The sequence below is a fragment of the Parasteatoda tepidariorum genome, chromosome 2, assembly GCF_982258835.1.
Source record: "Parasteatoda tepidariorum strain Cologne lab strain chromosome 2, Ptep-v5.0, whole genome shotgun sequence".
NCBI lineage: Eukaryota > Metazoa > Arthropoda > Arachnida > Araneae > Theridiidae > Parasteatoda > Parasteatoda tepidariorum.
The window spans coordinates 87420146-87439874 of record NC_141756.1 but is presented as its reverse complement, the minus strand read 5'-3'; the positions used below and the strand labels follow the sequence as shown (position 1 = coordinate 87439874).

Genomic DNA, 19729 nt, shown 5'->3' with positions numbered 1-19729 from the left:
GAATATTTTCAATAAGAAGCATTTATTACAAAGATGAATTCTTAGAAAAAGAATTTTTTGGAGCACATTGTCCTTTTCTTCTGTTACATTTCATGCATTTTCAGTGAAAGGAACAAATCATGTAATTTTGATTTTCATCTCCTAACAATTAAATTTTCCTGATTCTACAATATTGAATTTTACGTAATTGGTGCTCTTAATCTTACCACAATTTAGTTTCATTTGGTTATTTTGTCAGTACTTGTCCTAATTTAAGCTAATTATGTGCTCTTTTTAAAGGAAGCAACACTAATACATAAAGCTATGCCTGTTGCGATCCATTGATTTAAGATTTATGTTCTTCAACTATGGAATTGCTTTGATACCAACAAATCAATATTAACAAATGCAAAAATCAATCGTAAATATGAAATTATATTTATTGTCTTGTATATTAAGTTTCTAAATGTAAGGAAATAGTAATTTCGTGTTTTAACCTATAGCTGTTATGGTATTCACACCTATTTGCTATGTACTAGGGTTATAGCCAGCAAAATAATTTTGTTTGCTCAATGCTTTGCGTTTTAATTTCTTTTAGCATTTGGTCTAGTTATAAGGTTAAAAAAATTTCTAAGCAAAACTGAAATTGAATAAATTTTTTGTTAATTTCGCACCCTCCAACGTTAATTTTAAAATTAAACGTTTGCTTTTGAATTAACGCTATCAAACATAAATAAATAATCACTTCGAAATTTTGAATGCTGAATAACAGTTGTTCGCTCTTAAGCGAAGCGCCATCTGTAGCAATTGTTGTGAACTGCTCAGTTTTCTCTTGAACTCTTGTTTGAACCAGTCGTGGCTTCAATTGTAATAGTGCAATGATTTTGGTTATTTACAATTGTTAAAATAAAATATTGTTTGTTGAAATTATAGTATTTAATGAACCAGCGAACTGTGCACAATCGTGTACAACAGTTGCATTGGGTTTCTTAAGCCTATTTCTACATATTAATATTTTTTCCACAAAAACATTTCCTTTGCTCATTTTCTGCTATTTTTTTCAGAGAATTAGAACTTGCTAAAACACACTTCCGAGAGAAACTTAATTTATTTCCCAAGTTCTAAACTTTTTTCTTGTCTAGCTCAAAATTAACTTATTTCTATTCTTTTTCGTTCTTATAGAACAGAACTATTTTTTCTTCTTTATCGTCTTCCACACTATGGAAGAAATGAAGCTTTAGAATTCCTTTTCTATGCGGTCACTTTTCTAAGAACATGCAATGGCGCGAAAGAAACAACCCCATTTCATTTCACTTCATCTCTTTAGTCGGCTGTAATCGATTTTTCCTATCGGCATTAGGTGCGAATTTTATTCTGTTTATTCCTAAATATCTCTATGCCAAATACCATGCTCGATTTTTCCACACAGAAAATATTTCAGATTATTCCACGTAATTACATGGACCGTGAACAAGTTTTTTGAACCCAAATGTAATGCATTTTATATTCAGTTTTAGATTATGTAAGCCATGCGCGAACAAAATACAAAATGCAACATTTTCATTTTCTTGAGCAAAGTACTCTTTTTTTAAAGGAGAATAATAAAGTATTTTATGTAAATGAAAAAAACACACTCTATTTTATCAACTAATAGTATTGTTTTTTTTCTTTTATCATAATGCAATTTCATGGAAGAGGTACTATTTTTTAATTATCTTTTCTATTTATTTTGAATTTCCAATTTCTTTAATTTTCATTTATTTTATTTTTTATTTACTTTATTTTTTCATTTACTTTATTTTCCATTTATGAATTTATTTTAATTTATTACATCAAGTCAAAATTGTAAAAAATAAATATTGGTACTAGTTAAACATTAATATCATACAAATTTACTATAAGTAAACCTTTCTTTTAGCTTCACGAGGAAATCAATCTTGGAGAAATTGCCATACTTTATGGTAATGACATTTTTCGGAAAAAAACTCATAATTCTGGTAATAAAAACCAAATTATATGGTAATTAATCCATGAAGTTTGTAATTTTTCCAGTCATATGGGAACGGTTTACTGGAAATTCTGATATTCAAATTTATAGTTCTTATTATCACAATTTTTTTTAAAAAAATACAAAACTTAAAAGTAAGTTTAACCAAATAAATGGTTTTTATGCTTTTTATTAAGATATCTGGATAAAATTATCAAACTTTACCAAATTTACCACATTTTATTACATATTATGAAACTATATTTTAGTGCTAATTTTGCCGAAGTTATTACAAATTACTTTATAATTTTGAGCTCCTGTTGAGTCAGTATTTTTATAATTTTAGAGCTCCTATTGAGCCAGAAAAAAAGTAATCATTACCATGTTCTGGTAGTTTTGGTCATGGTGTTATTGCATGATTCTACAGTTTGCCTTACTGGTAATTCTAGTTCATCTTTGCACGTTATAAAACAATCGCTAAACTGAGATTTTAAATTACAATATAATATTATGGTCCAGTCTTCAACAGATGAACATTTTTAACATTATCAATGCTTTTAAAAATACTGGAACGATTACAATACCTGTATACATAGAGACTGATACAATTTAATTTAATAATTGTGCTACAGTTTAAGATATTTTTTTATCCCGCTTTAAATTTTTGGTTTTATTAAAAGCCATATAATGCTGTCAATCAGTAATGAGTCAGAATCTTGTTATTTAATTTAATTTACTAAAGAATATTCAAAATTATTGCCAACAAGTGGTTAGGTATACATTTCATTAGATAGAAGTCACACAAAGGCATTTTCATAAAAAAGTCATTGAAATAGTTACGCAAGTACACCATGACTTTATCCTCCGTATTAATGCGTCGTCTCCGTAATGCTTTTAATGCTTATTTAAAGTACTCAAGTCACATGGAGACATATATGCACTATTGGGTGAGTATCTCAAGACTTCCCATTTTATTTTCTGTAGAAGTACCTTTGTCTTGGCAATCTTTCCAGGATGATTCCGTGAGAACGTTAACAAAAATATTTATATTAAATTGCCTTTCTAAGCTCAAATATCAAATATTATTGATGCTTTCTCCATAACTGCAGAAAACTCGTAAAAAGTGGCACTATGTGTGATGGCAAAGGAGTTATGTATGATAATTAATGCATAATAATTAAAGAATAATAATCCCCTCCCCCTTGATTTTAATGATATTGCTTTTCGAATGATTATCAGATCTGCTGGTTGCAGAAGATTTGTCTTAGAAAATTAAACTTAATCTGTGTTAAGTAAACAAAATCGTAAATAATTTTCCGTAAAAACATACGCACATGAGTAGAAGGAAGAAAAAATTAAAAAATCTATAAAGGATTTGGAGAAAAAATGGAAAAGTGATTAGTGATTACTCAAAGCTAGATACTGTAAAAATGTGTTGCATTATATGCTATAAGTTTACTTTAATAATGAGTATTGTCTCTTTCTTAATTTAGAACTTTAGGTATATTTGATCCTTATTTATCATTTTATATATTTTTTTCCCCACATAAAAGTGGAATTCAAATAAAATTAATAATTTTCAACAATCTACATATTTTTAGTTTGAAAAATATCTTTGTTCAAAAATCTAATTATGATTTAGGTCTAATATATCTGGGTTAAGCAATTTAGCTATTAAAATTAAAATAAAAGAATGCTCTAAATGTTTCTATAAGAAAGTCAAAACTTTTTTTTATGCATTGATTGTTTTACGCAGACATTCTGAACAAAGAAAAAAAATGGTTAAAGTTAATCAATCATAAGAGTGTGAGATAAAATGATTAATGTGTTTTATTAAAGAAATACTTTTTTTGACACTCAACGGCTTGAATAGGATGAAATTCGTAATGAAATATTTTAATAAATAGTTTGCTAGAGAAAGACGTGATTTTACAATTGAAAATGAATGAAATTTGAAAAGAAAATTAAAGGAATGCAACCGAGTTTTTTTATATATATTAAGTAACATAAATTAATACTACAAAAATTTTTCATGAAAGTTTAAAATTATTAACATATTTCAAATGTTTTACTTATTTACTTTGCTTTTGTTCTCAAAAAATAGTTAGAAACTAAATATTTTTGGTTGCAGGTATCGAAACAAAATTTCTGGTTAATTGTGATATCTAAAGTCACAAAATTGGTACAATTTTAATGTTATAGTTGGAGGCAAACTTAAGATTTTTCAGAAATACTTAAAAACAAGCTCTTGGAATCAAGAATATATAACAGTTTAGGCTGAGATAGCCTGATTGGTGAGGCGTTTTGCTCATGTTTGAGAGGTCACAAGTTCGATCCCCTCTGACCAAAGACTCCCCTTGTACAAAAAGGTGATCGTCTCCAGTAGTCTATTTTGCAGCTCCTCTAGTGTGGCTTTATATATACACACCGAAGAGCCATTACATTATGACCACTGATCACCATGCTAATAACATGTAGGACCACCTTTACACCTCAAAACTGCCAGCATCCTCCGTGGCATTGATTCTACAAGGTGCTGATAGGTAGTCTGAGGTATCTGGTACCAAGCGCTCACCAACTGGTCCTGCAATTCCCTCATATTGCGAGGGGGTAGCGTGGCAGCACGAATTTGGTTTTCCAAGTAGGCCACAAATGCTCTATTGGATTAGGGTCAGGTGAATTTGGGGGCCAAGACATGACTTGAAAGTCACTGGAATGTTCCTCGACGGTTCGACCCTTTTGACTTGGTGCATTATTCTGTTGGTAGACACCATCCCCCGCAGGAAAAACTGTTGCCATGAATGGGTTAACCTGGTCTGCAACTATGTTCAAGTAGCTTACAGGCGTCAGGGATTGTTCTATGAGGATTATGGGTCCTAATGTGGCCCATGAAAACATTTTTCCTGAGCGAGAAACCATGAAAACCTGGGAGAACCACTTTGTTACAGATGGAGGTTGGTCATAATGTAATGGCTCTTCGGTGAATATATATGGTAATATAAGATAATAAATGGTAAATAGGGACAGTATCTTTTAACTTGCTTTTCCACAAGTTTTAAACAAAATAAAAATACTATTTAATCAGAATAACTGCAAAAATAAAAATAAAAAAATTATAAAATTTCATTCGTTATGTCTTTTTTTTTTAATAAAAGTTGTTGAAACTGTCGAGATACCTTAAAATATTTTTGTTTGATTGCAAAACCTTGTAAGTTTTCTTTAATCACAAAGCAGGTTGTTTAAAATAGATTTCAACGCCATAACAATCTGAAGAAGGCCCTGAACAAGTATAGGTGTTTAAGAAAGATCTCCAGGCAATTTTCACTTCAAAAATGTCATTAGTTTTAATAGGAAAAAAAATTCTGAAGCATACTTTTCAATCCCATTGTTCAGCTTCTAAATAGTTCGTAGCTTCGTATATACCATTTACTTCATTCCCAATAGTTTTACTCCTCATCCATTGTGGAAAAAAAATCTTTACGAGTAGTTTTCCAACCTTTTCACTCTTAACTCCATTTGTTGCAAAAAAGAGAAGAAAAAAAAACATTCTTTTGATTCTCGTGGGATTTCAAAACTTTTCTTTTCGATCAACCATAAACTTCTTTTTGTAAATGTAATATTTTTTTCCACCCATTCAACACTGGTTGTTTCTATAGAGATTATGTTTGAGTATTAACAGAGAAAGATTCGCTGTTTTCGTTCCAATTCGTTTGGTTTCACTCTCTGATTTGGCGAAACATTTCGTGCACAAGACATAAACAGTACTTGACTGCTTAAACTCTATTTTTAGTTTATATATTGCTATTACTTCTATGGTTAGGTTATTTATTTTTAATTTTAATTATAAATGAATTTGGAAATCAATTACGAATAGATAAATGGAAATATTTATGATATAGTTTATTGTTCGAAAATGATTTGCAATGTGATAACTATTTATGAAAGATTGAAAGAAAGATAAAAAAGTTGCATACACCAAGAAAAAAAGGCATTGTCAAATCTACCAGAATTTGGTGAAATATGCCGTGTTTGTGGCTTTATGGGAACACAAGACAGCTCTGCAATTTTTAACAAAGCGCCTTTTTAATTATTTAGATAAAATAACAAAAAAAATATGGTTTCAGAATATGTGATAAAATTTGGTCAAATGTGGTAATTTTATCATGATACTTTGGAGCATGGCATAAATACCATTTATTCGGTTAAATTTACTTTTCATTTTTGTACTTTTTTATGGTTATAAAAACTATAATTTTGAAAACCAGAATTTCAGGTTAGTCGCAACCATTTAAACAGAAAAATTACCTAATAAGTAGTCATAAGAAATTATTGTCAATTAAAATATCTGTAACTAAACGTGAGATGTGACATTTCGTCCATTTTTGACGTAGTCCATAATGGATCATTTTATTTCACTGACATATTAAAGATATTCTGTATGGTGAAAGATATTAATTATCAAAATATACTAAAATTTGTACTTGCTGAATTGTTTCGCAATTTTTTTAGCATTTGATTCGACGCTCGTACTTTTACATGAATTGTTTTCTGAATCTGTACTTTCTAAAATTTCTGAACGCTAACTTTTTCTTACAGTTTCTAAACTCAAAAATTCTTCTCACATTGCGAAAATAATTGCTCATTGGAAAATAGTTACACATTGTGAAAATAATTACATATTCATTGTTTGTTTGCTTTTCTTTTAAAAAAGTTTACTTATTAAATTTGGTGAAATGATTACAAAAATAACTAGCAAGCACATTTAAATATTTAGAGATACTAATAAACTTTATTTGAATTTTTTTACTATTTACATCAGACATTAATAGGTTAAAAAATAACTATTGTAAAATACTACATAATGAGACTGAACAACTGTAAATAACCCTTGTTTAAAATTGTAACAGTGTTAAATTAGGCCAGTTGCTTTTTGAACTTGAGCTTTTGTGATATTTAATTATAAAATTAGACATGGTTGTTTATTATATTAGAATGCAAAGCAGAATTATGATACAAAATACTAAAATATTTTAACATCGCTTTCGAAGAACAAACTGTTCTGAATTAAAATCTCTTGAATAAATTATATATTCACTACGCATATTTGTACACGCCATTCAAAATATATTAAAAACTAGAGTTTCAACTTAAACAATATTTTTTTAAAAAAAAATTTATTAGCTTTCTTTGAAAAGTAGAAGGAATTATTTGAGCAATGACAAAAGTTAGTAAAATTCATGTTGTTAATGAAGATGTAATGTTTAAATTACATAGTAACTATTCTCTTTAAATTATTTTCCTTGAATATTTTTATATTAGGACGATTTTTAAATAAAATAATAACATTAGCTATAGCCAAAAAGCTTTTATTTTTAATAGATTAAAAAGATGTTTTTTTATTTTTATTTAAAATTCAGAGTTTTGAGAAGTAAATTAGATTTTCTATTCTAATGTAATAATTCCTTATCTTGAGTGAAAATGAAAATGCTTCATTTTATTTTCTAAATGAAAATTTAAAAGTTCTAAATGAAGTTCATATAGTAGTCAGTAAATTATTAAATCGTTAAAAATTACAAGTGTGGAAATTTTAAGAAAGGTGCAGAATTGGATTTAATCATTGGTTGCTCATCAAAAACGCTTTATTCTTCCCCAATATACACTGTATTCCGGATCACTGAATTCCGGATCAAATAACGGAAAAACGTACTAGAGCACTGAGTGTTTACGATAAATAGTTCGTAAAATACTATTTATCGTGAAGCCCATTTCTGCTACAAAAACTTTTAAACCATATGGTTACAGTAATAGTTATTTAATTACAGTGATTCAGAATTTTTACAGTAACTATTACCGTAAAAATTGTAGTATATTAGATTTTTAAAATTTTAATTAAAAATTGATAGGTAGTATTTATCAAAGAGAGGCATGATGTATATTAAGACGGCTAATAGTGTATTTACAGGGGTTTCCAAATACTTATTAGTAAATAACCTACATTGTCGAAAATTACAGTGTAAAGTACCTGCAATTTGGGAGCATCATCCGTAAAATCTATTTTTCCTTAAAATTCATTTTTACCGTAAAATATTGTACTTTTATTTTTATAGTAATATTTGAGTGATTTAGTGAGTTTACGGTAATTATACGGTAAAAAGTACTGTATATCTGAATTTTTGTTCAGTAGCATGCTGCGGTGAGAAAGAATTTTGCGGTAAAATTTTACGGAATTTCATGGTAAAAAGTTCTGCCACCCTGTGTGTCGGTACTTTTTACATTTACTCTATCTAGCATTTCTATAGCTTTCGCATACAAAATTCAATATTATAATTATAAATTTAAGAAATATGCTTGTTTTCACTATAATTTCATGCTGTTCACTTTCTTTCCGTTTTTTCTTTTTAAAAGTGATTATCGGATTACTTAATTTTATAACGATGTCATATAATAATTGTGAACTTTTTTTTGAAACATTTGCTTCGGCTAAAATTTCAGCATGTCGGGTAATGAAGACATTTTTAATACTCTTTTCTGAAGTATAATTCTTTATATCATATTACATTTCATTTAACATGTCTTTAACTCTTTTATATCTTAGTAAAATAAAAATAATAGCAAAACCTATTAGACTTAAACAATAAGATATTTATAAGCCGTGAAACTTGAATTGAATTTTATACTTCTCCTATAATTTTTCATTGCAAACTTTTAAATCAATATTTAAAACAATTTTTTGAAACCTTTAAAAAAAATATTTCAATTTTTCATTTTTATAACTTTTAAATTTTGCTTGTAATAAAAGTACTTAATTGCTATTTTCTTTCCTAGCAATTATTACATTTTGGGTGAGATATCACAATAATATTGCTTTTCTCTTTTCTCTAACTGTGACTTAATTTGTTCAATATGTCTCTTGTCGAAACACTGACCATTTATTGACATTCCGAACGCATTTCGTCAAACTTTACTAAAGGTCAACTATTTTTTTAGTACAACGAAAAGTAAATGTTTATTTATAAGTTAAACTGAAGCGAAACTAAATCTAATACCTATACATAATTTGAATTACTAAGAAATCTCAAAGTTGATCATTTTACAAGTTTTAGAAGTATATTAAATAAATTTTTGTATATATGAAAATATAAAATACTCAATTTTGATCAATCGTATAGAAACAGTCAACTTTAAGTATAACTTTTGACAATTATCTTCAATTTGATTTAGAGTTATCCTTCGGTAATTTAGCTAAAATAAAATTGAAAAACAACATAAAAGCAATGAATAATATCCAATGTTTTTAAATTTTGTAGTCATGTGTAAAAGATTAAACTATACTATTTTTTTAGTCTTGTTTATCATTTTTATTCATTTCAGAGATTTTTGTATAACTTTTTTCCATTATTTTTATATAGTAAGCAATTTTTTTTCCAATTTTCAAATTTTAATTTATTAGTTTTCTTTTTTTCAATTAAATTGTTCTTAACTAAAACTGACTATTTAATTAAAGTTATTTTGGTACTAAATTGCCTTAATAAGATGATTCATGTTAAAAATCCTCGATATTAATTATGGGAATTGACGTGACATTATCATTTCATAAAACTTCATAACTCTAAGTTCGATTATTTAACGAACGTTAACTTTGCCTTCCATATGAGCCGTCTTTTAAAATATCCAACCATAACATTAACTAAAACTTTAATTCAATTAGCTTTACAAATTAAATTAAGGTATATCTATGAAAGAATGAACAATCAGAGGGAAGAATAATAATTTATTTATTCAGGAACTAGCTTAAATTCCCTTGGGCAGTGAAGCAAGTATTCGGATATATTTCGTTAGTCGTTAATTCTGACGGAAAAAAAAAGATTTTCGAAATGATTTTTGAATTCTATTTGATTAAATGATTTGGATTTGTAATTTTTGGATTTATGAAATTTTATTTGGATTAATGCAATATTTTTCTGAGTTTTAAAATTATTTAAAAGAGTTCTATTCTGTTTATTTAAGAAAATTGTCTGATTGAAATGTTTGATTTTATAACATTTTTAAAATGTACTGGATGAAAGAATCAGGAAAAATTGTTAAGTCTGAACATGATGAAAAATGAAAGCTGATATTTTTATTCGTTAGTAATCTATTTATTGTAGTCCACCAGCAATTTTTGTGAGCTAAAAAATTATTACTTTTAATAATCTAATTTAATGATCGAGTTTTCACTCACTGAGATAAAATCGTAATTAACAAATAAGCTAAGTAATAGAGACTACAATTTAATTGAGTTTCTAAATCAGACACAAAAGCACATGCTTTCTTTAAAATTAGCATGCATGTTTTTGAAGGATTCGCATTAAGAGTCGTTAAATATGGCACCAATAGTTTATTTTGTAAATTTAATTTAACTTTTAATTTAATAATCATTTAGTTCTGTAATGAAGAATAATTAACCCTTATTTAAAAAATTCGTTTATTAAAAAATCATGCAAAAATATTATATTAAGTAATTATTTGCTATTATTTAATTTAATGATGGCAGAAAAATATCTCTGAAGCCAAAGATAATAAATTTCATAAAGCCACACATACTGCAAAAAAAGCTTCTCACAATTTAAGTTTGAAAAAAAAAACGTTTAGAGAAACGTTCTCTTTCGAATTTTTATTTTTCAAGAACTATTCAGCCACTTCGCTGTAAAAAAGGGCTTCTCAAAATTGGGCGAAAATGTGTTAAATAGCTCAGAAACATATAAACTCGAATTTGAAAACCTCACGTATTCAAACTTAAAACAGCAAATATGCATTTTTGAGGAAAGTGCATAGTCTCAAAAGGAATGTGGAGGGTAAATGTAGGATTCGAACCATTGACCACCGGGATCGTAGTAGAACGCTCAAACTGCCAGTTGTACGCCACAGTCCAACGGGAATTAGAAAGCCTTATACTCAATGACACAAATTGACATATCGATTTCCAATTTAAATAGTACAAAAACCTTGGATTTGGAAAATATAGTTTCAATAGCTAAGCGAGGAAACCGATAAATTTAACTTGACCTGTTGCTTATTTCGCTATATCTTAAAAACTTCAAGGCGAATGGAATGTATGTCATAATGTGTCATAGGAGGGGCTTCCTAAATTTTTATCGACTGGGATGTACAACTATGGCGGTTAGTACACTATAGTACACAATGTAGTATGGTGTACAACTATGGCCTACTACAAACCCAGAGGTCCTTGGTTCAAATCCTGCCGACAGCCAACGAACATCTCTCTCATACATTTCTCCCTCCACACCAAGTTTGAAACTACGTATTTTGCTCAATATTATATTGAGAATGTATACAGGTAATGTATATAAGTTTGTATGCAGGGCTTGTGCTGTCTTCCAACTCGATTACTTTTATTTCAGAGCTATTTTGACACATTTTTGTACAATTTTGAGAAACCCTTTTTTTACAGTGAAATGGTTGAATATTTCTTGATAGTTCGAAATTCAAAAGCAAACGTTCTTCTAAAGTTTCCTCTTCAGAGTTTTCTTCAAGCTAAATAAGACTAGTGCTATTTAGTTTTCACTAATTCTAAGTAAAATTTAAAAAAATCTTCAAGGAAAAATATAAAAATACTACTTAGTAATAGCTTCTGATCAAATGATCGGATTGTCTCACGTAACAAGATCCAATCTAATTTGTTTGTGAGGCTAATCCTAATTATGTTAATTTATTTGCGCTGACGATACTTTAGTTAACGTAATAAAAACAAGTGCGAAAAGCGTACTTCCTTTGAACAAATTTTTTTTTTATCGAATTTGAATTTTTGACCCTTTAAATATGATGGTCAAAAATTACAATCACGATCTAGAAAATAAATACAGTTTCTATTGGAGAAGAGTGGAATAAAAGTATTGGCCCATAAATATTACTTTTATTTTTTTAATTAAAAAAAATCTGATATACCATAAATTTTACACTATCATTAAGTTTCACTATCATTAGGGGGACCGGAAAGTAATGTCGTTTTGGCTCATTAAATTTCCGTTAGTCTTAAGAACCAATTCATTTTTATCGATCCATTTCGATTAATTTTCGATCCGGCATTGAAAGGCTAACGAGGGTGAATACACAATTGATTAAAAATAAAATTTTGATAACAAATATCAAATGCACCGAAAAGACATTACTTTCCGGTTCTCCCAATATTACCATAACAATTTTGGTAAAATAGATTTTACGGTAAAAATAAATTTTACGGTAAAATGGAGTTTATGGATGATGCGTCCTAACTACCAGTATTTTATATCGTAATTTGATCCAGATTTTTTTTTTTTACATTGTACTTTGCACTCTGTACTTCTCATTCTTGGACGCATCCTTGAATTTGAAATAGAAAACGTTTCTTAAATTCATACTTTTCAAAGAAATAAATAAGTAAATAAAAATAAAATAAAGTTAGGTGAATATGAAAAACACTGAAAGTTTTTTTTTCAGATTGAAATTTTGAATTTTCAGAAACAGTTTTCGTTATTTATCCTATTGCACATTACGTTTGGAAGAATACGAGAACGAAGTCCGATTTACGTAAAAGAGTATAAAAATATTCGACAACAGTTTACTGAACTTTAAGTGGAAACTGTCAAATAATACTAGATCTGAATAAATTGAACTAGAAGCAATAAAGCAGGGCGTCATTAAACTGATCTCTTATTTACCTATGAAGAGTATATCTTATCATTTAATGAGGAGATTTATTTTCAGCCTCATTGACATTAAATCGAGTGTCTGAGTGTTGAACTCGAGATTTGTACGCCACGATTTAACGGGATGTTGTAAGGAATTTTATTGTTCAATGACTTTTTGGAAGGGATGGCTAGACAAATGATTAGCATTTAATTCTATTTAAATTAACAATTTAAAATGAAAAGGTAAGTGAAGGGAAAAAAAGAGTTATGATCTTGTATTATCTTAATGTGTATCAATAATTTGAGAGACATAAGCAGCTTTTAATGGAACGAGTTTATATTTTTGCTTGTTTCGAATTTCGAAGTATATTGATTAAAATTTGGATAAAATATTTAAATTATATTTATTTTTGGAATGTTGTAATGTAAAGGAAGCTTATTGAATACTGGAGGAATAGTATATATTTCTGATAACAAAAAATTAGAGATGTAAGATTTTAATTATTTTGAATAATATTTTCACGAAATGCATAAAAGAATTATTTTGCTATATTCTTGATACTCAGTCTTAACGTAAATTTCTTTAGGAACTTCAATGAAGAATGGTTGTAAAGTGAGCATAGTAACAGAGGGTCAGGGGCAACGAATAACCCAATTTGAAAGAAGCGTGCAAGCTTTCTTCGCTAAAGTGATCCCTCAATCCGAAAACGTCAAGTCTCTTAATGAAATTAATGTGCCACTTAAAAAAAGGGGCATATAGTAACAAAAAGGAAAGGACACAGAATAACACAATTTGTAGGAAGTGCGCAAGCTTTCGCGGTGAAAGTTATCCCTCATTCTCAACGCCGAGTTACTCTATGAAGTTACTTCAAAAGCGTACAAAAGGCGACACTTCAAAAAAAAATAAATAAATAAATAACTACTCAAACAAATATTACTGTTGTGAGTCAGTTCTGGAGATATTTTCGTATTTTATACAGCTGATTAAGTTCACAAACTATTGAAATGTGCTATTTAGCTGTTTCGATACTGTAGTACTCTTTCAAAACTCGAATTGTGTTTTGCAATGATTTGATAGAGAAAATTTTTTTTATAAAATCATGATTATTCAAAAGTATTATATCACACATTATTAATACTAAGTAAAATAAAAGAAAATTCATATTAAAATCATTTGTTCGATAGCAAATAAATAGTACTTTTCTTGGTAGAGATATTTTTCTTAGAACCTTATATATGATTAATTGTAAACGTAATAGGGACTGTAAGAAAACACTTAAGGCGCAGCATTTGTAAGAAGAATCAGGGAAAGGAAAAATATATGTATTTATTTTTTATTTTTACATTTGAGAAAATTTTGATAAAAATATAGATTGAGACTTATTAAAATGATGAAGTCAAATCTCATGTTACATTGATGGAGGGAGCATTAGAGCATTATGAACATTAAATAGCGTTATTTAAAAACCGCTTTTTTATTATTTATTTTTGTATTGTATTATAATTTTTATTGCATATTCGTGGTCACTGTTAACTTAGTAAAGTCTATATATCTTTAATATAGTTTCTATGTTTTGTTTACATAAAGAATTGGATTGATTACGTTTTATGTTTTTTTTAATAAATGAAATCGCTGCGCTTTCGAAGGCATATTTTGCTTAAAAATATAAAGTGAAATATATATATATATATATATATATATATATATATATATATATATATATATATATATATATATATATATATATATATATATATATATATATATATATATATATATATATATATATATATATATATATATATATATATATATATATATATATATATATATATATATATATATATATATATATATATATATATATATATATATATATATATATATATATATACACATATATATATTTTTTATCCATCATATGATTCATAAAACTTGACCAAAATAATTAGGAAAATTCGATAAAAGTGTTACAGACGTGAAATCAGAGACGGAATCTAGAAGGACAAAGATTGGATCTGAATTACTAGAAAAAAACTAATAAAATTCGTAACATTCAGTAACTAACCTCAAATATAAACTTGCAATTATAATTACTACAATACATTTTGTCGGGTATATATGAAAAAAAACCACTTTCCTCAATTTTTCAGTCTTATCTTTTCGAAGGCTGGACAAACTAACAAATAGGAATTTATTTAAATCATATCTGATACCAAACCGGTTTCGAATCCTAGCGACAGCTGATCGATACAAATTTCGCACCCGGATAGTACTGACCCCAGTACTGAAGTAAAATATCCTCAGTGATCATGGGATAGAATTCCCTCGCCGTCAGGTAAACCGTGAGAGATTTTCGTGGTTTTCTGTTTCATCAAAAAAGTCCTCCATGAAGGCAAACTTCTCCCAATACTTCAACCAGGAGTTCCCTTGTCAGCTGGACTGGGTTAAAAATGACAAAGCTACGAAGATGAACATTGGTTGTCGTAAACTCAAAATTAGGTCGGCTGTTCAATGACGGGGATAAAATAAAATTTAAAAAATTGTATTTGAGTGGTGGTGTATTTTTCGGATTAGGGCATTTGCAATGTGCAGTAAAACGATTGATGACGATTTTTTTCGAACATAATTATTTTCTATAAATTTTTTTCCATAATTTTTTGTCATAATTCCATAAAATATTTGTCGAATTATATATATCTCTTCTTGAAAATTTTTTTACCCTATTACTATGAAAATGTTTGGTAATTTTCTTAAAAAAATACTACATTTAATTACAAAAAATAGATACAAAAACAATGTACCTTTGCGACAAATGAAATCTCCTGGACTAAAAAGAACAGGCCTTAACCTCAAGACCAATTCCCTTAGAAAACCTTGCTCAGTATTCTGGAATATTTCCACTCTTTTCAGCGTATCCAGATGAACATGAATGGCGATTTCTGCTTTCAGTTTGTCTGGCAAACACCCCACAGACCTTTCCTCATCTGAAGACTTCTGCGTAAACCAAAGATAATCGAACCACTTGATGACTTTGTTAAATAATTGTCCAGGCACTTTCCTCATTCGCATGTAAGTTTTTACAGAGTCCAGCTTAGCTGTAAAGAAGATGGTACATAATCAGTTAAGACAAGCAAATAATATTACAATACAATATAGGCCGCAATATAACACTGAGAATAAAAGTATTATCAGGAAATGGTTGTATTTACACTGTTTCTGACTCTGATAACTCCAAAAAACTTGGTAATTTTTATCGAAGTAATGATTTTTGTAAAATTAACAGTTTAAAATGTGGTAAATTTGATGATTTTATTATGAAACTATAGATCATTGCAATAACCACTTATTTGGCTAAATTAATGTTTCGTAATGTGTTTTTTTACAAAATGTGTTACAATAAGAACTATAATTTTGAGAATCGGAAATTCCTGCAAGCTGTTAAGATATGATAAGAAAAAGTACCAAATAAAGAGTTTAACTGTAATATATTTTGGATTCATTAACCAGAATTGTGTTTCCTTCTTTTAATAAATAGAAATGTCATTACCGTAAAGTACTATTATTTTACCAGAATTTTTATTCTGTGTGCACATATTACATATTTTATAAACGTTTACCCGAAACGTTTATATTAATTGGTAACAAACTAAAGATCGCTCAAAATAATTAAGGTAATTTATAAAATTCTTAAGTAAAAGAATTGTTTTCGAAAAGTCAGGGGACTCAATTGTTTTATACATTAATCCTCTCATTTGTTGATTAGCTTACTCGTTGGATATTGAGATAAGTAAATTTAATGACAGAGAGAGAAAAATCTATATTCATTTTTATATCAACTTGTTTTTTAATAATATCATTGTTATATTTATTGTTATATTTATTTCCATAGTAAGTATATTTATATTTTTGCAATAAATTAATCATCAGAATTAAATGAGTCACACGAATACAAATTGTATTTATAAGATAACATGCTTAGTTGTGATATAGTAATAATGTCGAAGCACCTCTCCCTTAAGTAAAGTTGGATTTGGTCCCCTTTATTTGATAATGGTGTCCAGATTTTTATAAATATATTCGTAAATAAAGGTGAAATTATGTAAAAAACTTATTTATTTCCAAATAAGGAGGGTGTAATTGCATAACTATGTTAGATTTGAGATTCTTTTTTGCAACCATTCAATGAAAAAAATAGATTTAATTTCTTCAAAGAAAAAATAAATTTTTATTAAAAGTTTTTTTTTTACTACTTTTGAAAACTCTTTTTTTTTTCTCTTCTACCAAAAACGCTGCATTTTAAAAGTATATAAAAAATCAGTTATCAATGAATGCAACGGCATATACCGAGTATATAAAAATAAAGTGCTATAAAGTTAACCATTGAAGGAAAAAGTTTGTTTTGATAACTACAGCGGCTTTTTAAATCATTCTTTTTATCAACTGTAATTGACTAAATTTCCAAGACTTAAAATTTTATAATATATATTTAATAAATAAAAGTAAATAGCTAAATAACATATATTTCTTTACGATTCATAGTTATACAATTGTTGTTGCGAATAATTGAATATGAAATGGCTAAATTTCAAAGACAGGCTCAGCTTTTTTATGCTCAAACTTTGCAACCATAAGTGCATTATTAAAATACTGTCCAAAAAATCTAGGAAAAAAAGTTCTTTTCCTACGAATTTCTGTAATGTAGAAAGGTCATGTTATTTCTTTAATAAACAAGCTGATATAAAGATTAGAAGAAAGCAAAACCTAAGCCAAATTCCTTCAAATCGTTGCTTTTTTCCCCTTTTACCCAGTCAAGATGTTCAGACACGTATTCCCAAGAATCTTTTTTAGATGCAATCTCTATCCTATTACGTTTTCCACTGCCTAGACAGAATTCTCTTCCCCCCTTTCTTTGTATAAACGATGGAAAACGATTGAATGTGTTCGAACAGAAACTAAACTTTCTGGAGTGTTCGAAAGATGAATAAATTCAACTCGAAGATTATTATTTTTGCAAGAAAAGTTACTTTCTTGAGAGTCTGTGTTTTTCTGTATGTTCTTTTGTCTTAAAACAAAGATTTTTTTCTGTTCAATATTTGAGCAGTAAATATTATAGAAAAACCAGAGAGAAATCATTTTTGTCTGTTCTAAAAGTAAAAAATTCAGTGAATACTATTTTTGTCATTTCCCTCAAAATGTAGAAAAGCAATTTCTGTAAGACTCAGTGAGCGATGATTTTTTTCGTCTCATTTTAATCATTTGCATTTTGAATTTTTGCAAGTCAAATGATATAAGTTTTGAAACTTATAATTCAATATTATTTTTGTAACTTTTTAGAAGATGTAATACGTTATAAATGACGTTGCAATGATATGCAGCAAAATAAGAACATTTTTTCTGCTGACCAGTGGCTAGCTGTAGCTTTTTGAACAGTGACCAAGTTTTTAAATATGTAGCTACTTGTTCGAAAATTGAAAATTTTAAACGAACTAAAAAAACTGTTGATATTAATAAAGTAGGGCATTATTTTTGAAGCATTTTTCAAAATATTGTAAACATTTTAAGGTTTATTTTTCCAGTAATTATCGTGAAATGTTCCATTCATATCGATTTAAAAAACAATGAATGCCCATGGGGCATAATTTCAACTTAAAAAGTGACAATAGGGGGGAGACTAGATGAAAATTTTAAATTGCCATTTGTTTATTTACTCACTCCATGATTGCTGGAACCCGTTAATTTTGCCCTATATCCTATGAATATATAATTTTCTGATCCATTTTTCCGAATCAAAAATAATAATTATAAATAATACAGAATTTAAAAATTAAGACGAAGAATTTTTTTATTTTATTGGCGGGCACTTGGGGTTTGTCCCATTGGCCACAGAAATGCCAGAACTGCTACTCTCTTCTCGTTACCCAGTGGGCACTTGCGGCAAAGCCACGGCGGTGGAGCAGCGTCGCCTACGTCACACAACCACAAACCCGTTTATAGGGTGGGTCGCATTCACACACAAAGAAGAAAGGACATAGAACACAGAGAGAGAAAGAAACATTCATGCCCTGAGCAGGATTCGAACCCGCGGTCAATGGCTCCGCAGTCAGACACGATAACAACTTGGCCACCTGGTCGGCGACGAAGAAATAAAAGAGAAGTATTTTTACTAGTTGACTAGATTTATAACTATTATTAGTTTTTTTTTATTTCCGTCATAGACGCTGCACTTTTTTCAATATATCTTCGTAATTTCAAGTTTCTAAAAGCTATAAATTTTGAGCAGCAAAGAAAAATGTAACGTAACTCAAAAATAATTGAGAAAAATTTACGAGCGGCATTTTGAAAAAGAAAATATATGTGTTAAGTTAATAAACAAACATGCTCTTTTCAGCAAATCAAATTTCAACTTAGTAGTTCTTGTGGTCTGTAATTATAGTCGCATATATGGTATTTTTCCATACAAGTTAAACAGCTAATAAATCTCAAACTAAGCATCAAATTTTAAAATTTTTATTCCATTGTACTTCCACTGTACTGCGCCTGTATTCCATTGTACATTTTTCTAAGCACACCTCCGTAGTTTCCAAGTTTAAAAATTTCTGCGCAGAAAATAAAATGTAACGTTGAGTTGAACTCCCAAAACAGCGACGACGACAGCGGTCTTTACGATTTTTTAATATAGAGTGATAAATATTTTACAATGTAAATATCTTATTTAGTATATTAAATATTATTGCTTATCAAAGATTAAAAAGAAATTTTGACTCAATCTACAAAATTTTGTAATATTATGAATTATTTTCTAATCTTTAAGAAAAATCTTTCCTCTTCTATACGAAATCACTTTCCTTCTATTAAACTACTGAATAAAAATTCAGAATTTTATATTTAGATATGAAAAGAATTTAATATCACGACCACTCTTTTGACACTTGAAGTTCTTTAAGTTATTTTCATAAGAGAAAGAATTCGCAATGAATAATTCAAACTCTATAACTATTAAAATTTCATTCATATACTCCCGATTTTTTTAAAATGAAGCGAATAAAAGAATCTACTAATGCAGTAACTACATTTACTGAATGATTTCCATTT

General features: G+C 28.2%; 1 protein-coding gene across 1 annotated transcript in view; it reads right to left on the bottom strand.

The window, feature by feature from the left end:
- The window catches only part of LOC107439870 (cyclic nucleotide-gated channel alpha-3-like), a 315434-nt gene that overhangs the window by 55530 nt on the left and 240175 nt on the right, over positions 1 to 19729 (bottom strand). Inside the window, exon 2 of the mRNA XM_087157675.1 lies at positions 15439 to 15732. Coding sequence (XP_087013801.1) covers positions 15439 to 15732 — 294 coding nt within the window. The remainder of the gene's footprint in view (positions 1 to 15438; positions 15733 to 19729) is intronic.